This window comes from Salminus brasiliensis, chromosome 24 (genome assembly GCF_030463535.1).
Source record: "Salminus brasiliensis chromosome 24, fSalBra1.hap2, whole genome shotgun sequence".
In the NCBI taxonomy this organism is placed as follows: domain Eukaryota; kingdom Metazoa; phylum Chordata; class Actinopteri; order Characiformes; family Bryconidae; genus Salminus; species Salminus brasiliensis.
Window position 1 is genome coordinate 26,627,587 of NC_132901.1, and position 22,478 is coordinate 26,650,064.

General features: G+C 39.9%; 1 protein-coding gene across 2 annotated transcripts in view; it reads right to left on the bottom strand.

Moving 5' to 3' along the window:
* Nucleotides 1–22,478, bottom strand: part of LOC140546385 (serine/threonine-protein kinase MARK1-like) — a 55,744-nt gene that overhangs the window by 29,057 nt on the left and 4,209 nt on the right. For both annotated transcript variants that reach the window (XM_072669588.1, XM_072669587.1), the window contains exons 2-3: nt 14,048–14,251; nt 7,021–7,074 (exon numbers count right to left, since the gene is read on the bottom strand). In XM_072669588.1, the coding sequence (XP_072525689.1) occupies nt 7,021–7,074; nt 14,048–14,251 (258 nt within the window). The remainder of the gene's footprint in view (nt 1–7,020; nt 7,075–14,047; nt 14,252–22,478) is intronic.

A 22,478-nucleotide genomic window follows, 5' to 3' on the forward strand; every position in this document is an offset into this window, starting at 1 on the left:
CTGTGAGAACCAGTGGGTATATTGGTTGTATTGGATGTTAATACTGTAAACGGTGTCAAAATACAGTATGCATGCAGTGTGCAAGCATTTGGAGAGTGGTTTAGTCTCAGTAGTCTAGTTTAAAACTGCAAACATTGATTATGTTATATGATTAAAGTAGAGAATTTCAGCTTTAATGTTTTGAGATGTTGTGGTAAATTACCCTGAGTCTCCCTGTACAACAATAAGTAGTACAATAAGTAAGTAGGTTGCGGGGGGGTTATCTTGGGTCTACAATTACTATTGGCTCTGCAAATCGCTGACTGAAAATTCAATGCCTCCTACACTGATTTCTCAAGTAATCTGCCTTTAAAATACAATCTGATCATTGTCTGAGTGACACTTTTGTTTAATTTAAGCTTCTCCGAGCTTAAAGTGGCCAAACACAGGGACACAGGCCCTGAGTGCAGTGGTAAGTGATCTGCTGCCAGGTGCCCAGCACATCGCCCAAAGGGGCCAGATGGTAGGCCCAGGGTTTAATGTGACTACAGCTACACACAAACCAGGGTGACACTTCACAGAGTGGGTGCAGAACCCAGCCAATGTAGGCCCTAGCACACAGAGGTTGAAAACACTGCATTACAGCTCTGAGGAAATCATCTGTAAACCTGTTGGTTGTGGAGCTTAAATGGTCTCTCTACCTGCTATGCTGTTGCTATATGGTTACTATGGTATTCCAGGTGGTTAATATGGTGTTGCTGGTTGTTATGGCAGCCCAGGTAGATTGCAAAGTTTTTTGGGCAGGTGCTGAGGTGGTATTTAGTGGATGCTGTTTAGGGTGTTGCTAGGCAGTTGTTATTGTATCCCAGATGGTTGCTCACCTGATGTCTCCGGTGGCTCTGAAGTTGTTTGGTGTGGTACCCAATGTGGTTTGTGTATTTGCATCACTGTGACATAAGAATGGTGCCAAAACACAGAAATTACCCAGAAACCGTGCATCCGATACAAAAGCTGTACACAAGCCCGAATCACGCAATCGAACCTTTGCAAAGGTTGACAGCCATACGTGCCCATTCCACCACGTTTCACTGATGGGGTGGTATGTTTTGGAGGATCAGCAGTTTCTCTCCCCAAGTCGTAGTTAATTTCAGATACCACGTTTTAAGTATTACTATACCCCTCTAAGGCACAACAAACTATAGTCTCACGCAAACGTGCACACTACCTTCATGCCCTCACGAATACCACTAAGCTCAGTATCCCCCTCCCTCTTCGTTTACCCTTCATTTTAACCTCAGTGTGAAGCCATGAGCCATGAGTCAGCAGCCTTGCGAAAAGCTGAGCTTAGGGCTACAGTGGGACTGTTAGCAGACATGCATCAGAATTTGAAATCTGTCATACAAGGCTTTAAAAAGTACGCTTAACACTTCTGGGATAGTGGGCTATTTGTGGCGCTTGTGATTAATATGCTGTGATGCAGCCAGCATGCTCTGCTCACAGAGCAGTAGGGAAATGCAGGGATTGGTATGCAGCACGAGTGAGCGCAGGCTTTTCAGCTATAGAAAATCAATATGTGAGTCGAGGGCAGGCGGGAGAGGGGTGAGGCATGATGCATTCAGTCTTAGTGTCTCCGTTTGAACTATTATAGCATAAAAGTGTCCTATCTAAGACAAACAGCTGTACAAAGGGTGTACAATATTTAACCAGCGGGATTTTATTAACGACTGTGAGTTAACAGGATGCACCATTATCAAAGTAAAAGAGCACATATTCATATAATACGGAAATAAATACTATAAATTGCACGAAACTTTCTGGCTATCATTGATTGAACTGGTCGAACATAGACAAAAAGCATCACTGCAGTATTTGTGCTCATTTTTAATAGTTTTATGTATTTGCTTTGCAGCTTTTACTATACCAGCAGTTCTGCTGGTATAACCTCTGAATAAACCACAAGTTAAACTAATCAAAGAAGAAGGTTGTTACTTGGAATTACACTTATACATTTGTACAGAGCAACGCAGTTCTTCTCTTCATAACTCCCAGCTTGGAAAGCCAGGGTCAGAGCACAGGGTCAGCCATGCTACAGCACATTTGTAGCAGAGAGGTTAAAGAATTTTGCTCAATGGCCCAAGCGTGGCAGCTTATCAAACCTGAGTATTAAACCCACAACACTTTAAATTAATAACACAGCGCTAATAGTTGCATCATAATGCCATGTATCGGATAGGTATCAGATTTCAATACCACATATAAAAAATGTCACATTAGATCACATTAGGCTTGGTCGGCATAACAGTATTTAACAATGCTCATGGTATCTCAAAATGAGGACGGCATTTCAAAATTATGATGCACCTGATGTGTGATATCTACCTAGTACATTGCCAAATAAACTCGATATCGAAAACTCGAAAATTGTAAACAACACTAAGACCATTTACTTGACTTTGTGATCTCAGGTATGAGACTTTATCCTCTAAACATGAATGATTTGAGCCTCAGCTGAAACACAGTCAAGGATGTAAATGTACGACTGTATACTGCAGTATTATTGTGAGAAATTATGACTGTAATAAAAAAAGTGCATACCGCCCAACCCTACTTCACATATTACTAAAAAGATCTGATTTGGGACACTTTTACCTGCTGTGAATATTGCCTTGACGTACCAACTACTGCATAATATGTTAATTTGGTGTCTTTACTTTACCAAGCAAGGTGGATTCAAAGTTTAGACACTTAACCATTCCAGAGCATCAGCTTTGGTTCGCTTCATTAACAATTTCATTGTACCTTCCTCCTTTGCCGTTTGGCCACATCGCAAGACTTCACTTCTGATGGGAAACAATATCAAGGTCATTGATACTTCTCTTAAAGATTTGAAGTGGTCTTCATTTTTGTTGGTCTAGAGAGCCAACTGTGAGCTCATCACTTCTCTCATGACTCAGAGAACTGTAAGACAGGCTTAAGGAGGAACAAGGAAAGAAGTGTGGGCCCAGAAGATGAGGGAACAATGCCCAGCTATGAGTCACATGCAACCACAATGGCACATTGTATCTAGAATGATGAGCCTAGCCATGTCTCCCTATCGGCTGAGGAGTGGAGGCTTGTACAAAGTTGTCTGAGGCGTCCTTGACTGGCCTGTGACTTTGCGGCCTCACCTCAGGCGCCTTCCAAACATGCCAAACTCACAACTCGAAAAAAGAAATATCTACCAAGTCATATCAGTGGGCTGTTCCTGAACTTATGCAGATGCTGTTTCCACTGGTGGTCTATTGAACTGGTGGTTCATTCGTATTCTGAAAAGCACGTTCCCTTTCCGCAACTGAACCTGTCTTGGTGCACCACAATCCTACAGACATGCCCCAGCTGGCTTTCTGTTTCCCTCTATACAGCAGGCTTTCGATAAGACTCCACACACTCATTCATTAGAACAGCGAGCCGGAGAGAGAGGGAAGCATTTGAAAAGATAATTGTTATTATTATGCCATCATTAAGGCCTTATTTGACAAAGGAGAGGGATCCAAGGGTTTCCTAATATATTCTATTAACATATCCATGGCAGCTATGTGCATATGTGCAGTCACATATATCATTACACAGTTGACTACCGTGCACAGCTTCACACTTTCACTGCTGCCAATTAGCTGATGATATATTTACCAGGCATTAGAGCAACAAAACTGCTAAACTGCATCAAAAAGTACTGAGAATACCAACCTTGTAGTACATTTAGTACATCTCACATAATGCTAATCTAATAGATCAGAAAAGTATCTTAAAAAGAATATTAAATACAAACTATTCAACATATGGCAGTTGGTGTAGCACTGTGGGTAACAACACCACCTTCCCACTGGCCAACTAAGGGGCAATTCCTGAGTAGACTAGCACACCACTGTACACCAATAAGAAGCCTTGGGCAAGACTCGATAATAATATTGATTTATTTGCTTGTTTGTTTATTATGTATGTATTCATTTGATTAGTTGCTATATGTTGCTATATGTACAATCAATTTGTTAACGTATGTATTTGTTCACAGCTTTGTATTATAATTGTACTCTACTGAAACAGCAATTCGTTTATTAAAGCTGTAACACATGAAAGTTCAGTAGTCTTTTATTATTATTTAATTAATTACAATTGTTTGCATAATTGTGCTTTGTAATTAGTAACAATTGCAGCATAGTAGTCCAATAGACAGTAGTAGTAGTTGGTGTTTAAACTGTGAAGGAACCTCTTAAGGTGCTTTGAGGAACCTTTAAGAAAAGTTTTTTAGAAGAAAAATGTTTCTTGAAATCCTCAAAGCACATTAAGAGGTTCCTCATAAAAAAAGTTTTTAAAAGTTTAAGAATCTTATACTTTTAACAATGTAAAAGGGCTCAATCATGCTAAATAAAATTATCTTAAGCTCCTCAGAGAACCATCCTTCTCAAAAAGATTCCTCAAGTCTCTATCATTGTGACATGGTGAGGAACCCTAGTTTTTACAATTTACATATTTACATGGCACAAATGTGAAGAGAAAACTAAAACACAAGGCTACAAAACAGCTGTACTTGTGATGATAAATAATGAGATTAAAATTAAATATTAATGCACATCTTTTGAAATGGGCAACATGACAAAACTGTATTATTATTATTGTGATAAATGTTATAGTGAAAAACACTGTTTTAAAAGTATATTGTGGATATGGTCAGTACTTGATAAACACATACCCACTGCATATTTTAGACCGCAATTAGTCCTGTTTAACCCTCTGGAGTCTGGAGAAGGGTTTTTTTCTTGATTTTTGAATGCCTTGCAAATAGGATAATACCCACATGCTTTATATCAAAATGTTTAGACCAACCTTCATATCAAATCAAATTTATTTCTACAGCTTCAGACAGTGGAGACGCTGAGTCCTGTCAGCTAAATTAGCCTGATTATTAGTGAGTAAACCAAAAACCAAATCCAAATCCCGTGGCTTTTTCTCTTTGTGGCCTATAACTGGTAGATTTGATAATTGGTGGGATGGTCTGTCTATTTTTAGGATCATGCCATAAACATATCTGTAAATGAAATTAAACAATCCATTTTGGGAAAGGTTATTAACTGACCTGTTGCCATGTGACACTAATTTGGCCCGTTTATTACTACTAACTGCATAAAATAAAAAACATTAATAAATCTGACTGAAAAATCTAAATCACAAAAAAAACCTTTATAGTTTATTACATATTTTTGCTATTGTCTATCCCACCCGGAACCCTCAGCAATTCCAACCCAGTTAGTCCATACAAAGAGTCCTCTATTCAACAACAGAGTAGACATACATCATTAAATACAGGACAAACAGTAGGATTAAGTACAGCAACAGCACAACAATGGATGTCAACGATGAATGTAGAACAATGGACGTCAAAGACAGTGTAGTGACAGACAAACAGTGTACTGACAGAAGAGGATAAACTGTGGGAACTGTTAAGCGTTAAAGTGGGACATGCAACTAAGCTGTCACTGCAGCTGGTGTATACACGACTTGGCACAGTAAAGCAACACAGAGTAAAATACTGTATTGGTTTGAGGCTTGTGTCAATATGCATTACAGCATATCATCATCTTCCAAACAGCAGCTTCACAAGAGCAGGACAAAACCTTCTTAACTTTAAATAAAAAAGTAAAATGTAAACAGAGTGTATGCCTAGTCATTTGGCGTATTTCTGCTGGTCCTTTCACCATGAAACTGGGACACAATAGAAGGAGCAACGATCATTCAATTTAATTAAAAAAGTTAAAACGTCAAAAATGTCAAAAGGTCAAATGGAGATACAAGGTTTTTGCATGACAGCGGTGATATGACAACAATAGCATGTGTACTGCTAACTAGGGGTGGGCAATATGGTAAATATGGACATGATTTTTAATACATTTTTAAGATTGCATGATACTTAATAACAATAAACGTGATCGCAGACAAAAATGCATCAAGCGTCAGACTCTTAAAACTACTATTAAAAATACCCATTTATAGTACAGTGATCGTTTTATATGAATTTTTAAAAATACATTTTAGCCGCCCCCCCCATTTTCTCCACAATTTGGACCACCAATAACGCAACCCATTCGTCACCAGTGAGGGCGGACTAGCACACGCCCCCTCTGTCACATTTTCATCCAGCAACATAACCAGGAAATCAACGCACCCGAAGCGCCGCATCCCCGTCTCCAATGCACCAGCCTGCAGGTGCCAGAAACGGCCAGCACAGCAGGGAAGCGATGCTGCATTTACCCACCCTGGAGAGAGCAAGGCCAATTGTACTCGGCTGCCGATGACTAGCAGCATGACCGAAATTCGAACCAGCGTTCCTCTGATCACAGTGACTGCGCCCTAGGCTGCTGGACCACCCGGATCCCCAGTACAGTGATTTTTATCTAAAACATGCCGCACTTCATTCAGATTAATTACTGTTTATTGTGTAACATGCCACTGATCAGTGTTTTTAAAGCACTGGCAATATCCTCAATATGTTTAGAAAAGCATCTTATCTAACATGATTAAATTTATCATGATGCACTGAAATATCATCATATTGCCAACCCCTACTGCTAACTTTCACATCCAACGCCCAGCAACAGCTCTAAGGGTCATAATAAATAGTGGAAGGGAAAACCAGCCAGGCCCTTTCGTTTAGCACAAATAAAAGGTGTCTGCCTAGAGATAATGAAATTAGATATCCGGCTGTCCTGCGACACGGGAAGCAAATTGCAACAGTTCAGACACTCAGCGGGGAAAACACTTCATATTTCGATTATACGCTGGAGTGTGGCACAGCTTTAATGGCCCCATGATTAAACGATTTAATCATTTTGCAATTGTCCATTTAATTCTAATGGCGATTTGTGATTGAGCAGAAAAGCACCGTTATCTGAAAGAGTCTAAATTGAGCTTGCCCACTCCGCCCGTCTCATAATACTGGCCGACAGGATAAGAACACGAAATTAAATGGCCATTGTTCAGAGCAGATGAACAAGGGGGAAACCATACCTTTTGTAGACTAGTGGGATTCAGCTGCGTTTTGTCTATTATCTTCACAGCCACCTGTGAGGAAAACAGAGATAAAAAATAGTTATAGTTTTTCACTTTGGAACCAAGGTTAAATACAGACAGACGCTGTTAATGAACCCATCCAAACTAACAATACATGAGAAATATTTTAACAATTAAAAAAAACACATCGACTCAGCTTTACTGCACTGCTTTAAAGAGCAGACAGGGCCATTCCAAGCTGTCTTGGACTTCACTATCCCAGGAGGGGTCAATAGTACAGGCTGTACAATAGCCTTGTATAGTCCTACTAGGCTACTTTTTCAACTACTTATCGCCATTTAAGAATCAGAATTTCTTTATTTTGCCAAGTCTGTTACACATATAAGGAATTTTACACAAGTATGTCATTTACCAAGCACAGAGACTGTTAACAAGTATTACACTAAGATAACATTACAGTAAATAATAAATATAATAAAGAAGAATATGTTTAAAAAGTACTAAAAGTAATAAAGAGCTGAGGGAGCTAAGAGATATAAAAATCTGTTCTTGTACAGGTATGAACACCACATATCAATATGTAGCCTGAGTAGACATATATACACAAACTATTGCGTACAGAAAGTTGATATAAACATTTATAAATTTTTAACTAATCTGTATAGCTGTGCAAATAATCATAGTGTGCATAAAATCACAAGTGTGCTAACTTAATAAAACATTAAAGTCTGTAAAGACATGCTTTTTTCTGTCTATACTAGGGATGTTACTTAGTCTACCTGTGTTTTATCACATTTCAAAATATTGCCCATGTGTTAGACATTTTTTACAAAGCAAGGGCTGTCACAGTGAAGTATCTATATTTATCAGCAGTAAAAAAAGGTCTATCAATTACTTTAAGTACCGGATTAATCTACTTTTTTAAGGATTTAATAAAACAAACAATGTATCGTCAATGTATTGCCCGAACAACGTATCGTCAATGTATTGCCCGAACAACGTATCGTCAATGTATTGCCCGAACAACGTATCGTCAATGTATTGCCCGAACAACGTATCGTCAATGTATTGTCCGAACAACGTATCGTCAATGTATTGCCCGAACAACGTATCGTCAATGTATTGCCCGAACAACGTATCGTCAATGTATTGCCCGAACAACGTATCGTCAATGTATTGCCCGAACAACGTATCGTCAATGTATTGCCCGAACAACGTATCGTCAATGTATTGCCCGAACAAAATACCTGGAGAAAAAAAGCAATAAAATACAATTAAATCTGTGTACATAAACTACATAAACAAATGTAGCTTTTGCTGGAGCAACTGTTTCTACTGTCCAGGGAAGAAGGCTTTCTACTAGATTTATCTGATGTATTTATTTATTAGTTACCCAACTTCTCAACTCATCCCAAAAGAGTACTGGATGGAGCATCTTTCAATCATACCCAAGAGCACAGTTCCACTGCTCCACAGCTCAATGCTTGGGGGCTGTATACCCCTCTAGCCCACACCTGGCAATAAGCAGCATGGTGACAATAGGTTCTTGTTTATTTATCTGCTCTAGAGAGTCCTATTCTACTGGCAGTACTTCTCTACAGGGACTAGACAAGCTGTGTCAGTATCGGGTACAACTGAAAACTGCTGAATTCATTTATTAAAGCGCAGTCCACAAATATTTGGACATATAGCCCAAGAGAGACATTACTACAAAGGGTCAACTAATAAACTGATGCATCCAGAAGGTAAATGTAAACTGACTCTTTTTTTTTTTTAAACAGAATAACCATGTTTTACTAAGTGATTGTGAAAGCTCTCATGTAAACTTTGGTTTGGTGGTGGTTTGGACCTACTCTCACAGTAAGAGTAGAGCATCAGTGCTGCTGTTTCTGTTGCTGTTGTTGACATTCACCTTCCAGATTTAATCAGATTTGAGATTTCCAATCTAGTCTGCTGACCGGCTGATGACCTACACTGCCACCATCAATAAACAGTAAACTGATTTTACAGTACGTTTTACAGTAAACCCTTAAAGCAGGTGACTCACAATGAACGATCGATGTGTGTTCTCCTTCCTAAGCTGAGGAGATAGGAATGTTCAAGTCATAAGAGGAACATGAAAGCCTTCAACTGCAGTAAGAGCAGCAGGAAAGGCGATTTAGGCCTCGTATTTGAAATGTGTTGAGTAGCTATAAAAGGTTCTCAAGTGTCACTGGAGAGGCGCTCCATGCCTGGAGTATCGTGATACTTATCAGCATTTACAAAAGATCAATTTATGGGAGAAGGAACATGCCTGAAGCTCCTCCTCCCTAATCTAATATCCTATAAATCCCATCTCTACCCTGTTCACATGTCTTTGACAAGTCTGCACAACCCTCCACCACACAGTCACCTCCCTTTTAACCTGGTCATCTAATATTCCTGGCTCCACATATCAGAGGGGGGACTGGCTTCCTACCACAGAGCAGAAGCCACGCAAACTCCCCTCTTTTACAGTCTCCTCCCAGTTCATTAAAAGCCTAAGGCATGGTCCCAACTTTTTTTTTTGCACAAGTGCACAATTTCATTACATTATAAGGACATAATTACAATAGTAAGTGGTACACATATTTAACCTTACCACCAACGTTGGCAAAATTTAAACGTGAAAGAAGAGAAGAGGTGGGGGGGGGGGTGCAGTGTGTGAAAGAAGAGCTGAGTGAGAGAGAGAGAGAGCAGGAGAAAGAGAAAGTGAGAGGCACGATGTGCGCAGGTGGCTTCTATTTTCAGCTCCTCTTAGGTGGGCAGGTGAACAGACAGCAGAGCGAGCTTCCTCTCCGTGGCTCCAGCCTACGGCAGCAGAGCTCATAACAAGCAGGAGCAGAAGAGCAGAGTTAATGGGGGGTGTGGGGAGGGCTGGGGGACGGACTGTGCGATAACGAGCCTTCATGTCCACATTCGGAGTCTGACCACACTCTCTTACTGCTCACAAAACGCTGCTCACTCTTCTCTAGAAACAGAATAGAAGAGGAAAGGACAGGAAGAGAAATCTGGACCTGGCCTCTCCCTCCAGTCCCTACACAGAACACTGGACCCTTATATAAGTGTCATTTTAACAGATGCAGCCATACAGTATATCCATGTGCGTCAGAGTTAATGTATTTCAGACTAAATAATTTAACCTTCGTGTGACAGAAGGGCAACGTGCACGTTGTGCTGCATAATTCATTGAGGCTAGAACACATGGTGCATATGCTGATACCTTCACCTCACCCAGAGGAAAGTGCATTATAGGGCCGGTTAGGGAAGCTGTGTCTGCGCTGAGCTATTAGAGGGGTTCTGTCGGGAAGGGGCTGTCTGGAGAGAATAACAACAAGAGTAAGGAAGATATACCAGACTCAGTATCAGCCTGGTCCGTGGACACAGGATCAAAAGGTCAGAATGGGTCAAGACATAAAAACAGCTGGTATCTTTGATCTGCCCTAGCTTATATTTCTATTCTGGAGAAAATTTTAATTTTAATGCTATTTTTGGTCATCTTATTTTTGCTATTGTTGTTATTATTAGTAGTATTAATAGTAGTTAGGGATCAGATTAGGTCCCAATCTGATCCAGTGACTCCTCTAGGCACCATGAACAGAATCTCAGCTGCTGCCGCTGGGAAGAACTCAAATACTATCCTAAGCATAATTCATTAATGTTTATTTGTGACCCTATTCAGTGGGGAAAAAAATATTATTTATTATACTTTTATGAAACCAAACGTTTAAACAACCAGTAAACAGCAGTCACAAATAGTTATCATTAAATAATAACAATAGTTATCATATTTAAATGAACCTTTAGCACTTTGTTTCCATGTGGAGTTTCAGCAGCTTATTTGAAGGCCAGACACAGAAGTTTAGCTGCTCATGTACATGAATGTGAAACTGCAGCAGAAGCACGTTTTTTTTCCGTTGCTCTGAAATGTGAATTTTAATAATTACACTGAATTAAAGCTGTTTGGTTAAACTTAGTAAGATTATGCTTCCCTACCGGCAAGTGTTTCTGCATTGTGGTTATTTTTATTTTTTAACAGCTCTAAAACTTTTCAAATCTGCATTTCCTCAACCAGTAAACACTGTTCTTTCAAGCTTATTAGATCTTATTTGGGATAAGATAGAAGACAATACAGCCTATTACAAGTGGAATACTATTAATATCAGGATTTTAGCCATCTATTGAGTATTTAAGTTGGTATTGGTACTCTGTATCTGCAGATACTTGAAATCTGGTATCAGTATCTGGAAAAAAAGCAGTAGTGGTGCATCCTTAGATAAAACACTGCTGAAAACCACGGACCACTGATCAGGGCTATCTGAGAACTGTCTGGCTGCAATGTGGAACTGTGATTGGGTTAGGCCTCATTTTAATGTTGTAGCCTTCTCTCAGTATTGTAAAGGTCAGTATAATCAATAACTACTTGTAAGCTGAATTTTGTGCAGCCCATTTCTAACTTTTGTGAAAAACTATTTCATACAAGTGGGAAAGAAATGCTCAAAATGTAACAGCTGTTATCTGTCAACGTTTCACTCCCAGTGTGTCCTCTTCACCTCTAGAAATGACTGACACTAAAGCCCTCGCCAGGAGGAAAAAAAGAGTCAAGGGGACCTTCAAAGAGTCCAGAGTCTGCAGCGTGTGGTTCTTGGCATCAGGGCTTACTTTCTCCAGTTATCACCTCTAAAACTCCACATTCAGGAATGAAGCCTGCGGGCATGTGAGCATTAAAAGAAGATAAAAATCATGCTATGGCATGCTGATGTGAAAAAGAAAAAGAAGCCTTCTCGCTTGACGTCTCTGACATCTCTGACCTTGTTTGATGCAGACAGAGTGGAAGAAAGACACTGTTGGTATTCTGCTAAAGATAAGGCGGTGTTGCTATTGGACATGGCCTCTTTATAGGAATTAAAGCTATCAGACACTAAGACTGAACTCTATGAATGAAGGCGGTCTGAGACAGGCTTGGTCTGGAAGAAGGGGGCAGGTCCACCTCTGGTCTCTACTGCGCAGACAGAACGAAAGTGAATGGACCTTATGGACCAACTATGTTTAGAAACAACAGACTAGTCTCAAGTGAAAGTAGATTTTTAAAGAAAAGCAGCATCATGTGAAAATTCAGTCGATTGTATTTTACGCTTTGAGCCACCACTAAAGGACACACTTAACACATGCATTTCTGGACAAGCTGAGAGCTCCAGAAGCAGCATCTGAAGGTAGAGAAGCATCTGGACTGAGACAGTAGAGTAATACTATAGGATTTTACACTAATATGACTCGGGTTAGGCAGCATTGCACAGTTCTTGCCAGCCTTTGCCAACCTGCCTGCTTCACCAATGTTACATAATGTAGTTTTTGGTGTGCCAGAAACACACTGCGGTAGCAATGACCGAGATGCCATTCTCCCTATTATAAGTGAGTGGAGCATTAACATGATTATGAAACTGATTTTAAGGTTTCCTTTATTTTTTCTAATTAAAAGTCTAATTGGCTATTGTCTGTACACACTTCAGATTGATAAACATTCTACATAAGCTCATAAGCTATGTGTTACCCTAAGCAGGACAGAAAAAGCACAGTGTGCCCTAGTACTCTTTAAACTGTCTATGAATGTACAAAGCATGATGTTAAATACCCTTACTGGCTGACTTCTTTCAGAAAACTCATGATTAAATGCAGAAATGATTAAGTATGCAACAGCCAAAACACCCCAAAATATGAATTAAATATGTAATGATGATACCTAAATATCATCCACCCCTACATCTGATTTAATATCAGATTTTTCGCACTGATGAAGTTGATGAAATTATGTATTGATGGAAAATTAAAGCACTGTATCTTTAACAGCCTACAAGCATGAAGGAAAAATCATTGGAGCTGCCGTGATCACCACACTGGCTCACATATACAAAACAAAAACTATTGATCAACAGACCAATCAATACTGCAATCAGAGACTACTTTCACATCACGAGCATGACTATGAAATGTCCTCTGTTCTCCATCAGGTCATCCAAGCCTGCCCCAATTTGTATCCGCCTTAAATAAATATAAATGTACAATACAGAATTTTTATATGAAAATAATGTCAGAAAGGCTTTGGTAACTGTTAGTGATTGAGGGCAACCTCACATTGATGGATGAACTCTCAATATCGTTGCTGTCTAATAAAAAACATGTCACATCTCCTAAATGGTGACTTTACAGGAGAAGGTAAAAAACTTCCTTAACTCTAAATAAAAGTCAATGTAAAATTAATGTAAAAGAGTTTATGTCCAGTAATTTAGAAAATTTCTATTGGTCTATTGGCAGCTACCGGGTTGAAGAATAAAACTAAAACAGACAAAAATGGAGATACATGTTTTTCATTGGACAGCAGCGATATGCTCTGTTCAACAACAGCTTTTAATGCTGGGATTTTAGTGATCCTTTGTAAAAGTTGCATTTGTATTAAGACCTGTTGTTGTTGTTTTTAGGGATGCACCAATCCAGTCCTAGGATTGGATATCAGTCCTGATATTAACAAAATTAGACGGATCGGGTATCAGATAATTAGTCTGATCCAAAGGACCGATCCATTCCAGAAAGACGATTCTCACACCACAGGTATTCTACACCCAGGACCAGAGTGACCTACAGACATCATACACATATTATAGCAAACAGCAATATTCACCAGCATTATCTAACCAGCATGGCCTCCACCGTTCATCAACTATTAGCGAGTAATCCAGCCTGTCTTCCATATAAGGAGAACTGAGAGGAGCGAATTTCAGAACTAAAGTCCTGAGCCCGAACAACACTGTGCCGAGGTCCAGCACAGTTATTAATTTTAGTGACCAATAAACAGAAATTCAGGTCATTTATATCTGTGTTAATTTGTTATAGTTTGTTTTACGAAGTTAAATCAATCCTGATGCCTTAACTCTCTCCCAGATGGTGAGGTATATGGTTTATTAATTTAACAATGGTATCAGATCAGACGGAGGTATAGTAAAGCTCTCACCTCTCGTCCCGTGAGGACATGCCGAGCCAGCTTGACTTTGGCAAAGTTGCCCTTGCCGATGGTTTTGAGCAGACGGTAGCTGCCGACATGAGGGTGCTCGTCCACGCTGGAGCTTAGAGAGTTCCTGCATCTTGGGAGGCTTTGTCGGCTGACTGATTTGGCGGGTGGTACAGGCGCTTCTGGAAAACCATCCAGGGAGGTGTGCTAGAAGACGAGAGAAAAAGCAGGATAGTTAGGACCTTATCAAAGACTGCTCAGTCACAGGCATCTTGCTGACATGCAGACATTCACGCTAATGTCTCTACTAGGTGAAAGCAGTGGTTACCTATTGCATCTGAAACCCTCTCAGTCAATCAGGACTGTGTGTAGAGACACCGGACCTCATTCACCAATATCTCCTTAAGAATTTTTTTTAATTTGTTCTCAAGACACGTCCTAAAATAAAGTCTATGTCAGATGTGTTCGCTATTATGGTACAGAATTGTTCACAGCTCTGCTCTTACAATTCTTGACTCCACTGTTCTCGTAAATTGAACAAATCCCAAATACGAAATACTGGTGAACGTCAGCATCTTCGTAAGAATTGCGTACATGAGGTTCAGAGTGGTAAAAGCTAAAAAAAGAAGAGGAACTAATGGATGGCTTCATTTCATAGAAACAACTAGAATCCAAGCACTGAAAGTGCAGGAACTCACAGACTGAAAACAGATGGGGACTGTAGCTGCTGTAGTTGTATTTGCAAATTTAGCGACATGCTAAGTTCAAGTAAGAGGGAAGGCTAAGTCTAAGATGAAGCCAGTCTACTAAATGAGCCTGAAAAGAGTCGAAGACACCCGACTTTGTGCTCTCAGATACAAGGTTTAATCTTCTAAGCAGGTGTGATTTGAGCCTCAGTTGGCTGGATGTTCCTTGCTACACATCGCTGTTCATGAACCGTTGGTTCTTCGGGAATGTGGATGGATCGCTGTCGAGTCCAGCTGCCTTTAACTTGAGCAGATAATCATTTGGTTCAGTCATGGTTGGTCGTTTTCCTTAATAAACGCTGCACTCTGCCACTCAGTCCGACTAAAGGGGGTGTGTTCCAGCGGGAACGTGACATCAATGCATATAGTCTATAAGGTATCAAGTTTCTAATTTGGAAAATTCCACCTTAATTCACATAGAGACACCAAAGACACATGCAGTTCATAGAGTACTGCAGTACAGTTTTATACTCCTCACCACGAACGCCCTAGTAAGTGTATTTTGTCTGCCACCACATGCGGCAAACACAATCATAGGGGAATGCAAAACACCACTGCAGGACTCATTACATAACAGTTTAGAGAGCACATAGCCATCTTGTCAGAGTGCTGGCTATGTAAACTCTGAAGTAAGATGAGTGGATCATGCACAATATAGGCTGTAATACACTATTTGTACAAAAGTATTGGGACACCTGTTTTTTCTGTTTTTTTCTAGTTATTCTTCTGAAATCAAGGATTAAAAAATATATATAATTATAAAAATCATTGCATTTGATTTAACTGCATTCAGCAACAAGAGTGGTAATGAGGTCAGGCCAATCACCACCCAACCTCATCCCTAACTCCGCAACTATGCCAAAAGTATTGGATGGAGCACCATCCATCATTCCTCAGTATTTTATTGGCGGTACTTCCCTACAGGGACTAGACAAGCTGTATGTGTGCATTTGTACATCTGTGTCAGCAATTGGCACAACTTAAAGTAGCTGAATGCATTAATTAGAAGGAGTATCTGCAGACATTTGGGCTTTCAGTGAAGATGTTGCTTATGAAGATCATCAGCCTCTGAAATTAGAGGAATATTTACTGATTTATACAATAATCCTCTAACCTCAAACATAACTGACCAGACATGAGATGTCTGTCTGTAGTTTGCGTCTAGTGTACAGACACCGAACGTGTCTTGGCTGATTGACTACAAGTAGGTTTGGGGTGAAATTGTGTAAACAGCCCTTAAATGTGTTTGCCAAGTACAGTCCTGGAGGCCCATCTGTACAGCACATTTTCATTTTCATGCCTGTCCTGCACCTGAGCCATATCATCAGCTATGATTAAATTCTTTGTGAGCTGAAACAAGAGCGTTAGAACAAGGATAACACAAAACTGTGAATTGTAAGTGGGCTTCCAGAACAGGAGCTGGGAAAACAACTAAGGATCCAAGGACACGTCTACTAAAACGACTATGGGGAAAGCGCAGCACAGTTTGGTGATCCCCCTGGTCAAATATATCTGCTATATGTGGTATCTAACTGCTGTGTTTGCAAGACAATTACCAAACTGCCAGAGCTGGAGCCAGCTGGAGATCTACTCAGTAGTAAGTATGATCATCAGCAGGAATCAAAGCCATTAGAGTAAAATACAGCATTTTTGAACGATCAGTTCTAAGTGATATTTGTTAGTCCATTGTTTTCTGGCTGCTGTATTAGAACCACATTTGCACAGCACAGCTTATCGTTATCAGTTTAAAAAATAGTTCTCTCTATGGGAGAGGCATCTCACAGAGGACAAGCCGTAGACAATTGAACCCACATTGAACATTCTGCTCCTGCAAAAGCGTTATATGAGTTAATAGTCCCTGACATATACAGGTGCAAGTGGAAACGCCAATAACAATCTGCATCTCTGGCTGGAATACAGTGATGGTATCTGATACAACAGCACATCGAGGGAAACTGCATTACAAAGAGACGGTCAGCAAGCTGAAATCAAGACAATAAATACTGCAGTGGACGCTACTAAGTGCTCTGAGGCTTGGCTCCAACAATGGAAGCCTGAAAGCTTGAGTGTGGACCTGCCCAAATGTGAAACTACCATGCACAAAACTTGGCACAGGACAGAGTAATGATTTAACCACATCTGAGCCGAGAGAGAAGAGTCAAGTAAGTCAAAAGCCCAGAGGACAAGGCTAATAACATCTCATCAGAACATCATAAAAGTTCAGAGCTAGAAACTCTGACCTATCTTAGGGATGAAATCAGCGTAACTTGATTTCAGCCTAATCAGCAGTTTTGCCCTAGCCTGAAGGGAAAGGGGAACTGTAATAGAAGGAGGACGAATGCTACACTGGACAGGCCTGTCCAACAACAGCGCGCATGCTGGGATGGAAGACTCCAGGTCCCAGTGGTGTGGTGCCAAACTGTGGAAGTGGTCGAAAAGCATGGCCGTCAGCAGGCTGCAAGACAAACAAAAAAAAAAAACACCCTGGTTCTGCTGCAAAGGCTGCCAGGGCAGCTGCTGCCGTCTGTCTGGCCACTCTGCACTGCCTTCAGCTGCCACACCCTGAGAACAAAACCCAGGTCAAATTACGCCACCGCCGTCACAAAGCTGCTACGTGGTAATGCTACTCCTTCCAGCGTAGTGCATATATCTGCATTTCAGCTACAGTCCTGCCGTGAAGAATGCAGCATGAGGTAGTCCAAAAGGATGTATATAGTAGTGCACCAGGGACAGTGTGATACCTTCCAGCTAAGCGGAGTGGGTGTGTCTGGCTGACATGTGTGTGTATCTGACCCTTTGTCATGAGATACATACCAGTGCTGTGTGAGTAGGTAAGCAAAAAAAACAAAAAGAATGAGAGAGAGAAAGAAAGAGAGTGAGAGAGAGAGAGAGAGAGACATAGTGTGTCTGTGATGACAGTGAAACATGAGATAGCACAGCTTCCTAAGGGAGGATTAATAGCCCGAAAGAGAGAAAGAGAGAGATATCAGATTTAATGCAGGAAAGTCCCTGCACCAGTATAAATCAGCACAGTCGGCTCCTAATGCTAATATCCCAACGCTAATGGCCCTGACTAGGCCGGTGACATTAACACAAGACACAAGGCACCTTTAAAGCTGATACATTCTCCACTACTGCACCGCAAACCACACTTAAACAGGCCTTCAGCATGTTTCTTAATAATACTGGGTCAGACAACTGTAGTGTAAAAAGTATACCTTCAACAGAGCGCACTACAAATTGCAACGTTGCATTTTCTACCCACACAATGGGGACAGTTTGCTGTGTTACTTTTCCAGCAAACCTTTTTTCTAATTACTAATAACTTAAATACATCTGTACCACATTAACAGCAATATTATTGAAGTCCAAGTACATTTACATTGAAGCCATTTAGTAGATGCTCTTCTCCAGAGCGACTTGGGGTACTTCGCTGTTTACTCAGAAAATACCCTTAGCTAGTTTGTATAGACTAGGATCCTAAGATACCTTAGCTCAGGTACTACTAAATACAGACGTCAGTATGGAGACCACAATACTCGGCACTACACCTCGCCCAAGTACTCTCGGAAGAGAGACAGCGATTGACTCTGCGATTCGGACACCCAGAGGAAGTTCGTTTAACCACTTTAGGGCAGGACAGAAAACAGCCTGGACGCTCGTCTTCCGTGGATCTTAAAGGATGGCGGGTCGAGCCGAGCCGTACTTGAAGCTGGAAGGGCTCTTGGTGCGGATCGGCTTTTGACCATCGCCATCAAGTACGGAGGGGCTGGTCCGTAATTGGCTTTGTAGGCCAGAGTCAGGGGTGTGAATCTGATGCTGGCAGCAGCTACAGGAAGCTACAGTGAAGAGAGAACGCAGCAGAGGAGTGACATGGCACCTTGGTGGCCTCTCTAGCAAGGCTGGGTTGAATTCATTGCAATTAAATGCTTGTGGTGAGGCTCAGGTTATTCTATATTCTCTCTATATAATCTACTATTGTACAGTATATATTATATTAGGAGTGGGCAATATGACGATTGTATCGAATCGGAATTCTGTTATGATACACAATGTACTTTTCTGAGCATATCGTTGATATTGTCAGTGCATAAAGAACACTGACCAGCTGACCAATTACATTACAAAGAGAGTAATTAGAACTGGATAACAGTTGGTGCAGTATTTTCTTAATTAAAATCGGTGTGATCAGTTAATTCTAATGCATTTAGTCTGTGTCACGACTAATATTGTGATATTCTGTAATCCAATATGACGCAATCCAATATTTTTACCATGTCACCACCACTATATTATATTTATACATCAATATACATTTATATTTACTTTTATATATATATATACACTCTATATTATCTTTATTTTGAACTGTCTGAGATGTTAATTCATACTGAACAGGATTTTTAGTAGACAAAGTTTGTTTCCACTGTCTTACTGGCACATTAATTGGCTGTTATAGCCCATATGCTATTTGTTTAAAGCCAAATATAAAGTTAGCTTTGGTTTTAAGCAGACATTAACATTCTCTGTCCAATAATTGTATTGTAGTATTGTAACTTTAGCTTGCCAACTGAGTTATTCAGCTGTCCTTTCTAGCTAAACAAACCTGGTAAGATTTATGACTTCTATTCTCTTCATTTTGTTTGGTTTATAAAGTATTGTTTCCAAGTGAAACGTTTTTCAGTCGCTTAGTTGTGCGTCTGCAAAAGTAATTTTCCAATTTTTGTCATCCTCTCTAAAGGTTGGAACAAACATGACAAAATAGCTGTGCCAAGCTGAGAAGTATTAATAAAGATTAAGCAGTTTGTCTTTATTGAGAAGTGCATCTGTTTAAGCATCCTGTTATACTAATAAGTAGCTCATTTTAGTAAGAAAAATGAAAACCTAAAATCCCCAAAACAACCCAGTGCTGGGTTCTACAGACCACCCAGTAGCCTCGTAGTTCTGAAACTCGGATTTAGCCTGTAGGGTTACATTCACAACCCTGTGACGATTGTGTATGATTGTGGGTTGTGGAAATAACAAACTGGATGTTTTAACCCGGATCTGACACACAAACCCACCCATATAACTTACTAACACTAAAATGATCAGTGATTCATTGAGCATTGAATTTGTTATGAACCAATTAATTATCTCGTTAATGAATTTTCCAGCCATCTGAAAATGAGCTGTAGATAAGACAAGAGACATCAGCTGCTTGAAAGTGTAACACTGATATCCACCAAGTAAGTTAATAATTAGAAACATTAATGTTCTCTCTGTTTAAAGCTATAATGTCAAACTGGATGAGCTTCACTGTAAGGGCATAGCCTTGCGGTAATGGATCTCAGCGGTCGAATGGCAGAGCATCAATAACTGATCTGCGAATCAGTGATCAGCAAGTCTTATCCTGGTCATCCACCACATCAAAATACAGGTGCTTCAAAAGGTCCTTTTCAGTAATATTTCCATATAATAACCACTTTCAATGGAGCACACGTCATTTTAGCTACACTGGTCCAGCAGAATCTAGTCCAGATGATGGTAAAAGTCTAAACCCATTTGTTCCTGGTGATTATGATTATGGAGTTCTCCTAAAATCAGGTCTCCTAACAGCTGTTATGATAAATCTTCAGTTTATCCAATGTTGCACATACTGGAACAAAATCACACTACTACTAGAGCTGGGACTTATTATTACAAACATTATATTACAGGATTTTTACTGGATTCTTGAAATCCTTTTAATACATTCATCATTGGTAATATAAGCATTTTTAGATGACGTATTTATTCCATAGTCAGGCAGGACAATGGAAAAATCACCTGGGTGTCCAGCACCGCTCTAGCTTAGAGCTCATCAGTGATTTAGTCACTCTGGAGTGGAGCCAGCTGGACGTGTGGCAGGATGACTCATGAACGAACATGTCTATGATCTGTTCCTAGTGGATAAAATCCTTGACAGTGAGCCTACAGAGTCGCCTAGCCACTGCACTGTGGTTCGGCTTCAGGAAACATAGCTTAACTCTTTAACGGTGCGGCAAAAGAACAGCTACTTCTGGTTACGCTGAACGCGAATAACAGATGAGTGGCACTGCAATTTGATAAAACTCTATTTAGACTATTCATAATAGCAGGTAGTGACAAAAAGAAATAGCAAAAATTGTGAAATTGGCCCCATCGTAGTGGTGGTAAACAAAAACGCTTCAAACTGAATTCATCTTCTTTTACATTTATCCTCTGAAATATCCTCACACAGTTGTGAACTGACATTATAAGGCTGTCATCCTCAGGCAGAAGTGGCCTAAAAGTACATGGCATATGGACACATGGTGTTTATATAACAGGGCTGACATTTAATGATAGACTTTCATGTAATTGGACTGTTAGTTAGATTAACATGTAGCATTATTTTTGTCTGCAGAATTATTGTTATAATTGTAATTTGTAAATTGTAATACAATCGGGATCCAAACCCCTAGTTACAAAAAGCGCATAAGCTCATCTGCATCCGATTCAATTGGCTATGCTAATTGAATCGGATGCTAATAAATAAACCTTTTGCATGTGTAAATAAACCTTTTACAGGTTTGAGGAAGGTGACGTAAATGTTTCTTTACTAAGGCAAAATGATCTTCATGCTCACATGGTTATTTATGAAACCAAAAGTGGCTCTTCTATGGGATCGCTCAAAAAGTGTAGATGATAACAATGCTTTTTCTAATTCCACTGGCTAAACAGTGTGTATAGTGTACATAATTTAGATCAAACATATTATCTTTGGGGTTAGAAGGCAGGTTAGTTGTCTATCAGTTGTTCTGCTATTCTTCCCAACTACTTCTATTGTGCTAGATGTCAACCATGCCAACAAATCTAATCTTCTGAGGCTGTGTCCTCTAAAAGCAGTGAATGTCTGCCTTGAAAACATTCAAATCATCTCATAACACACATTATATGACGGTTTATCACAGAACACCCCAAAAGCATTCTGTTTTGGCAAAATTGGTCATTACTACTGAACCACATTAAAAGTGGCTACAGTATTTTCTACCTTTTTACAGAAATACAAAGACCTACCTATAAGTCTTGTAGACTTTCTGAGACTTGACAGCATATATAGCCATGACAGCAAACAACATGACACCAAATTTGTGGTCTGCTGAACTCTTCAGATGCCTTCAGAAATCCTAAATAAGTATTAGTACTCCTTCACAGATGCATAACAATCAATACTAATTTGCCCTAATCTTTGACGTGTCAGGTGCTGCAGAGCTTTCAACTGCCAGGAATGCACCAATATGGAAACTGGGCCCATGCCAATAATCAATATTTCTGACTCTGTATCTGCTGATACTGGTTTAGGTTTTTCTTTTTTACAACTGACTGGGCAGACATATTCTAAAGGAGCTAATTACACTGGTTCAGCAGTTTTTCAATAGGAAAAATGATATCTCCTTTTCAAGTCACCTTACAACTACAGAAACACTGCTATTATGGCCAACGTACTCTGGAAACATTTATGACTTTAAGATGTTTTTCTAATCCCATTCACTTCTACTGTATTCACTGTACCACTTAAAATTGTATAACCTTATTTTAGGAACACTTCCATTTTATACAACTGGCCTCCTATTTTTTATAGACAAACAATCTGCAAATCAGACCTGTAATTGCAGTTAAATGGTACACAAATAAAAATATTTTAA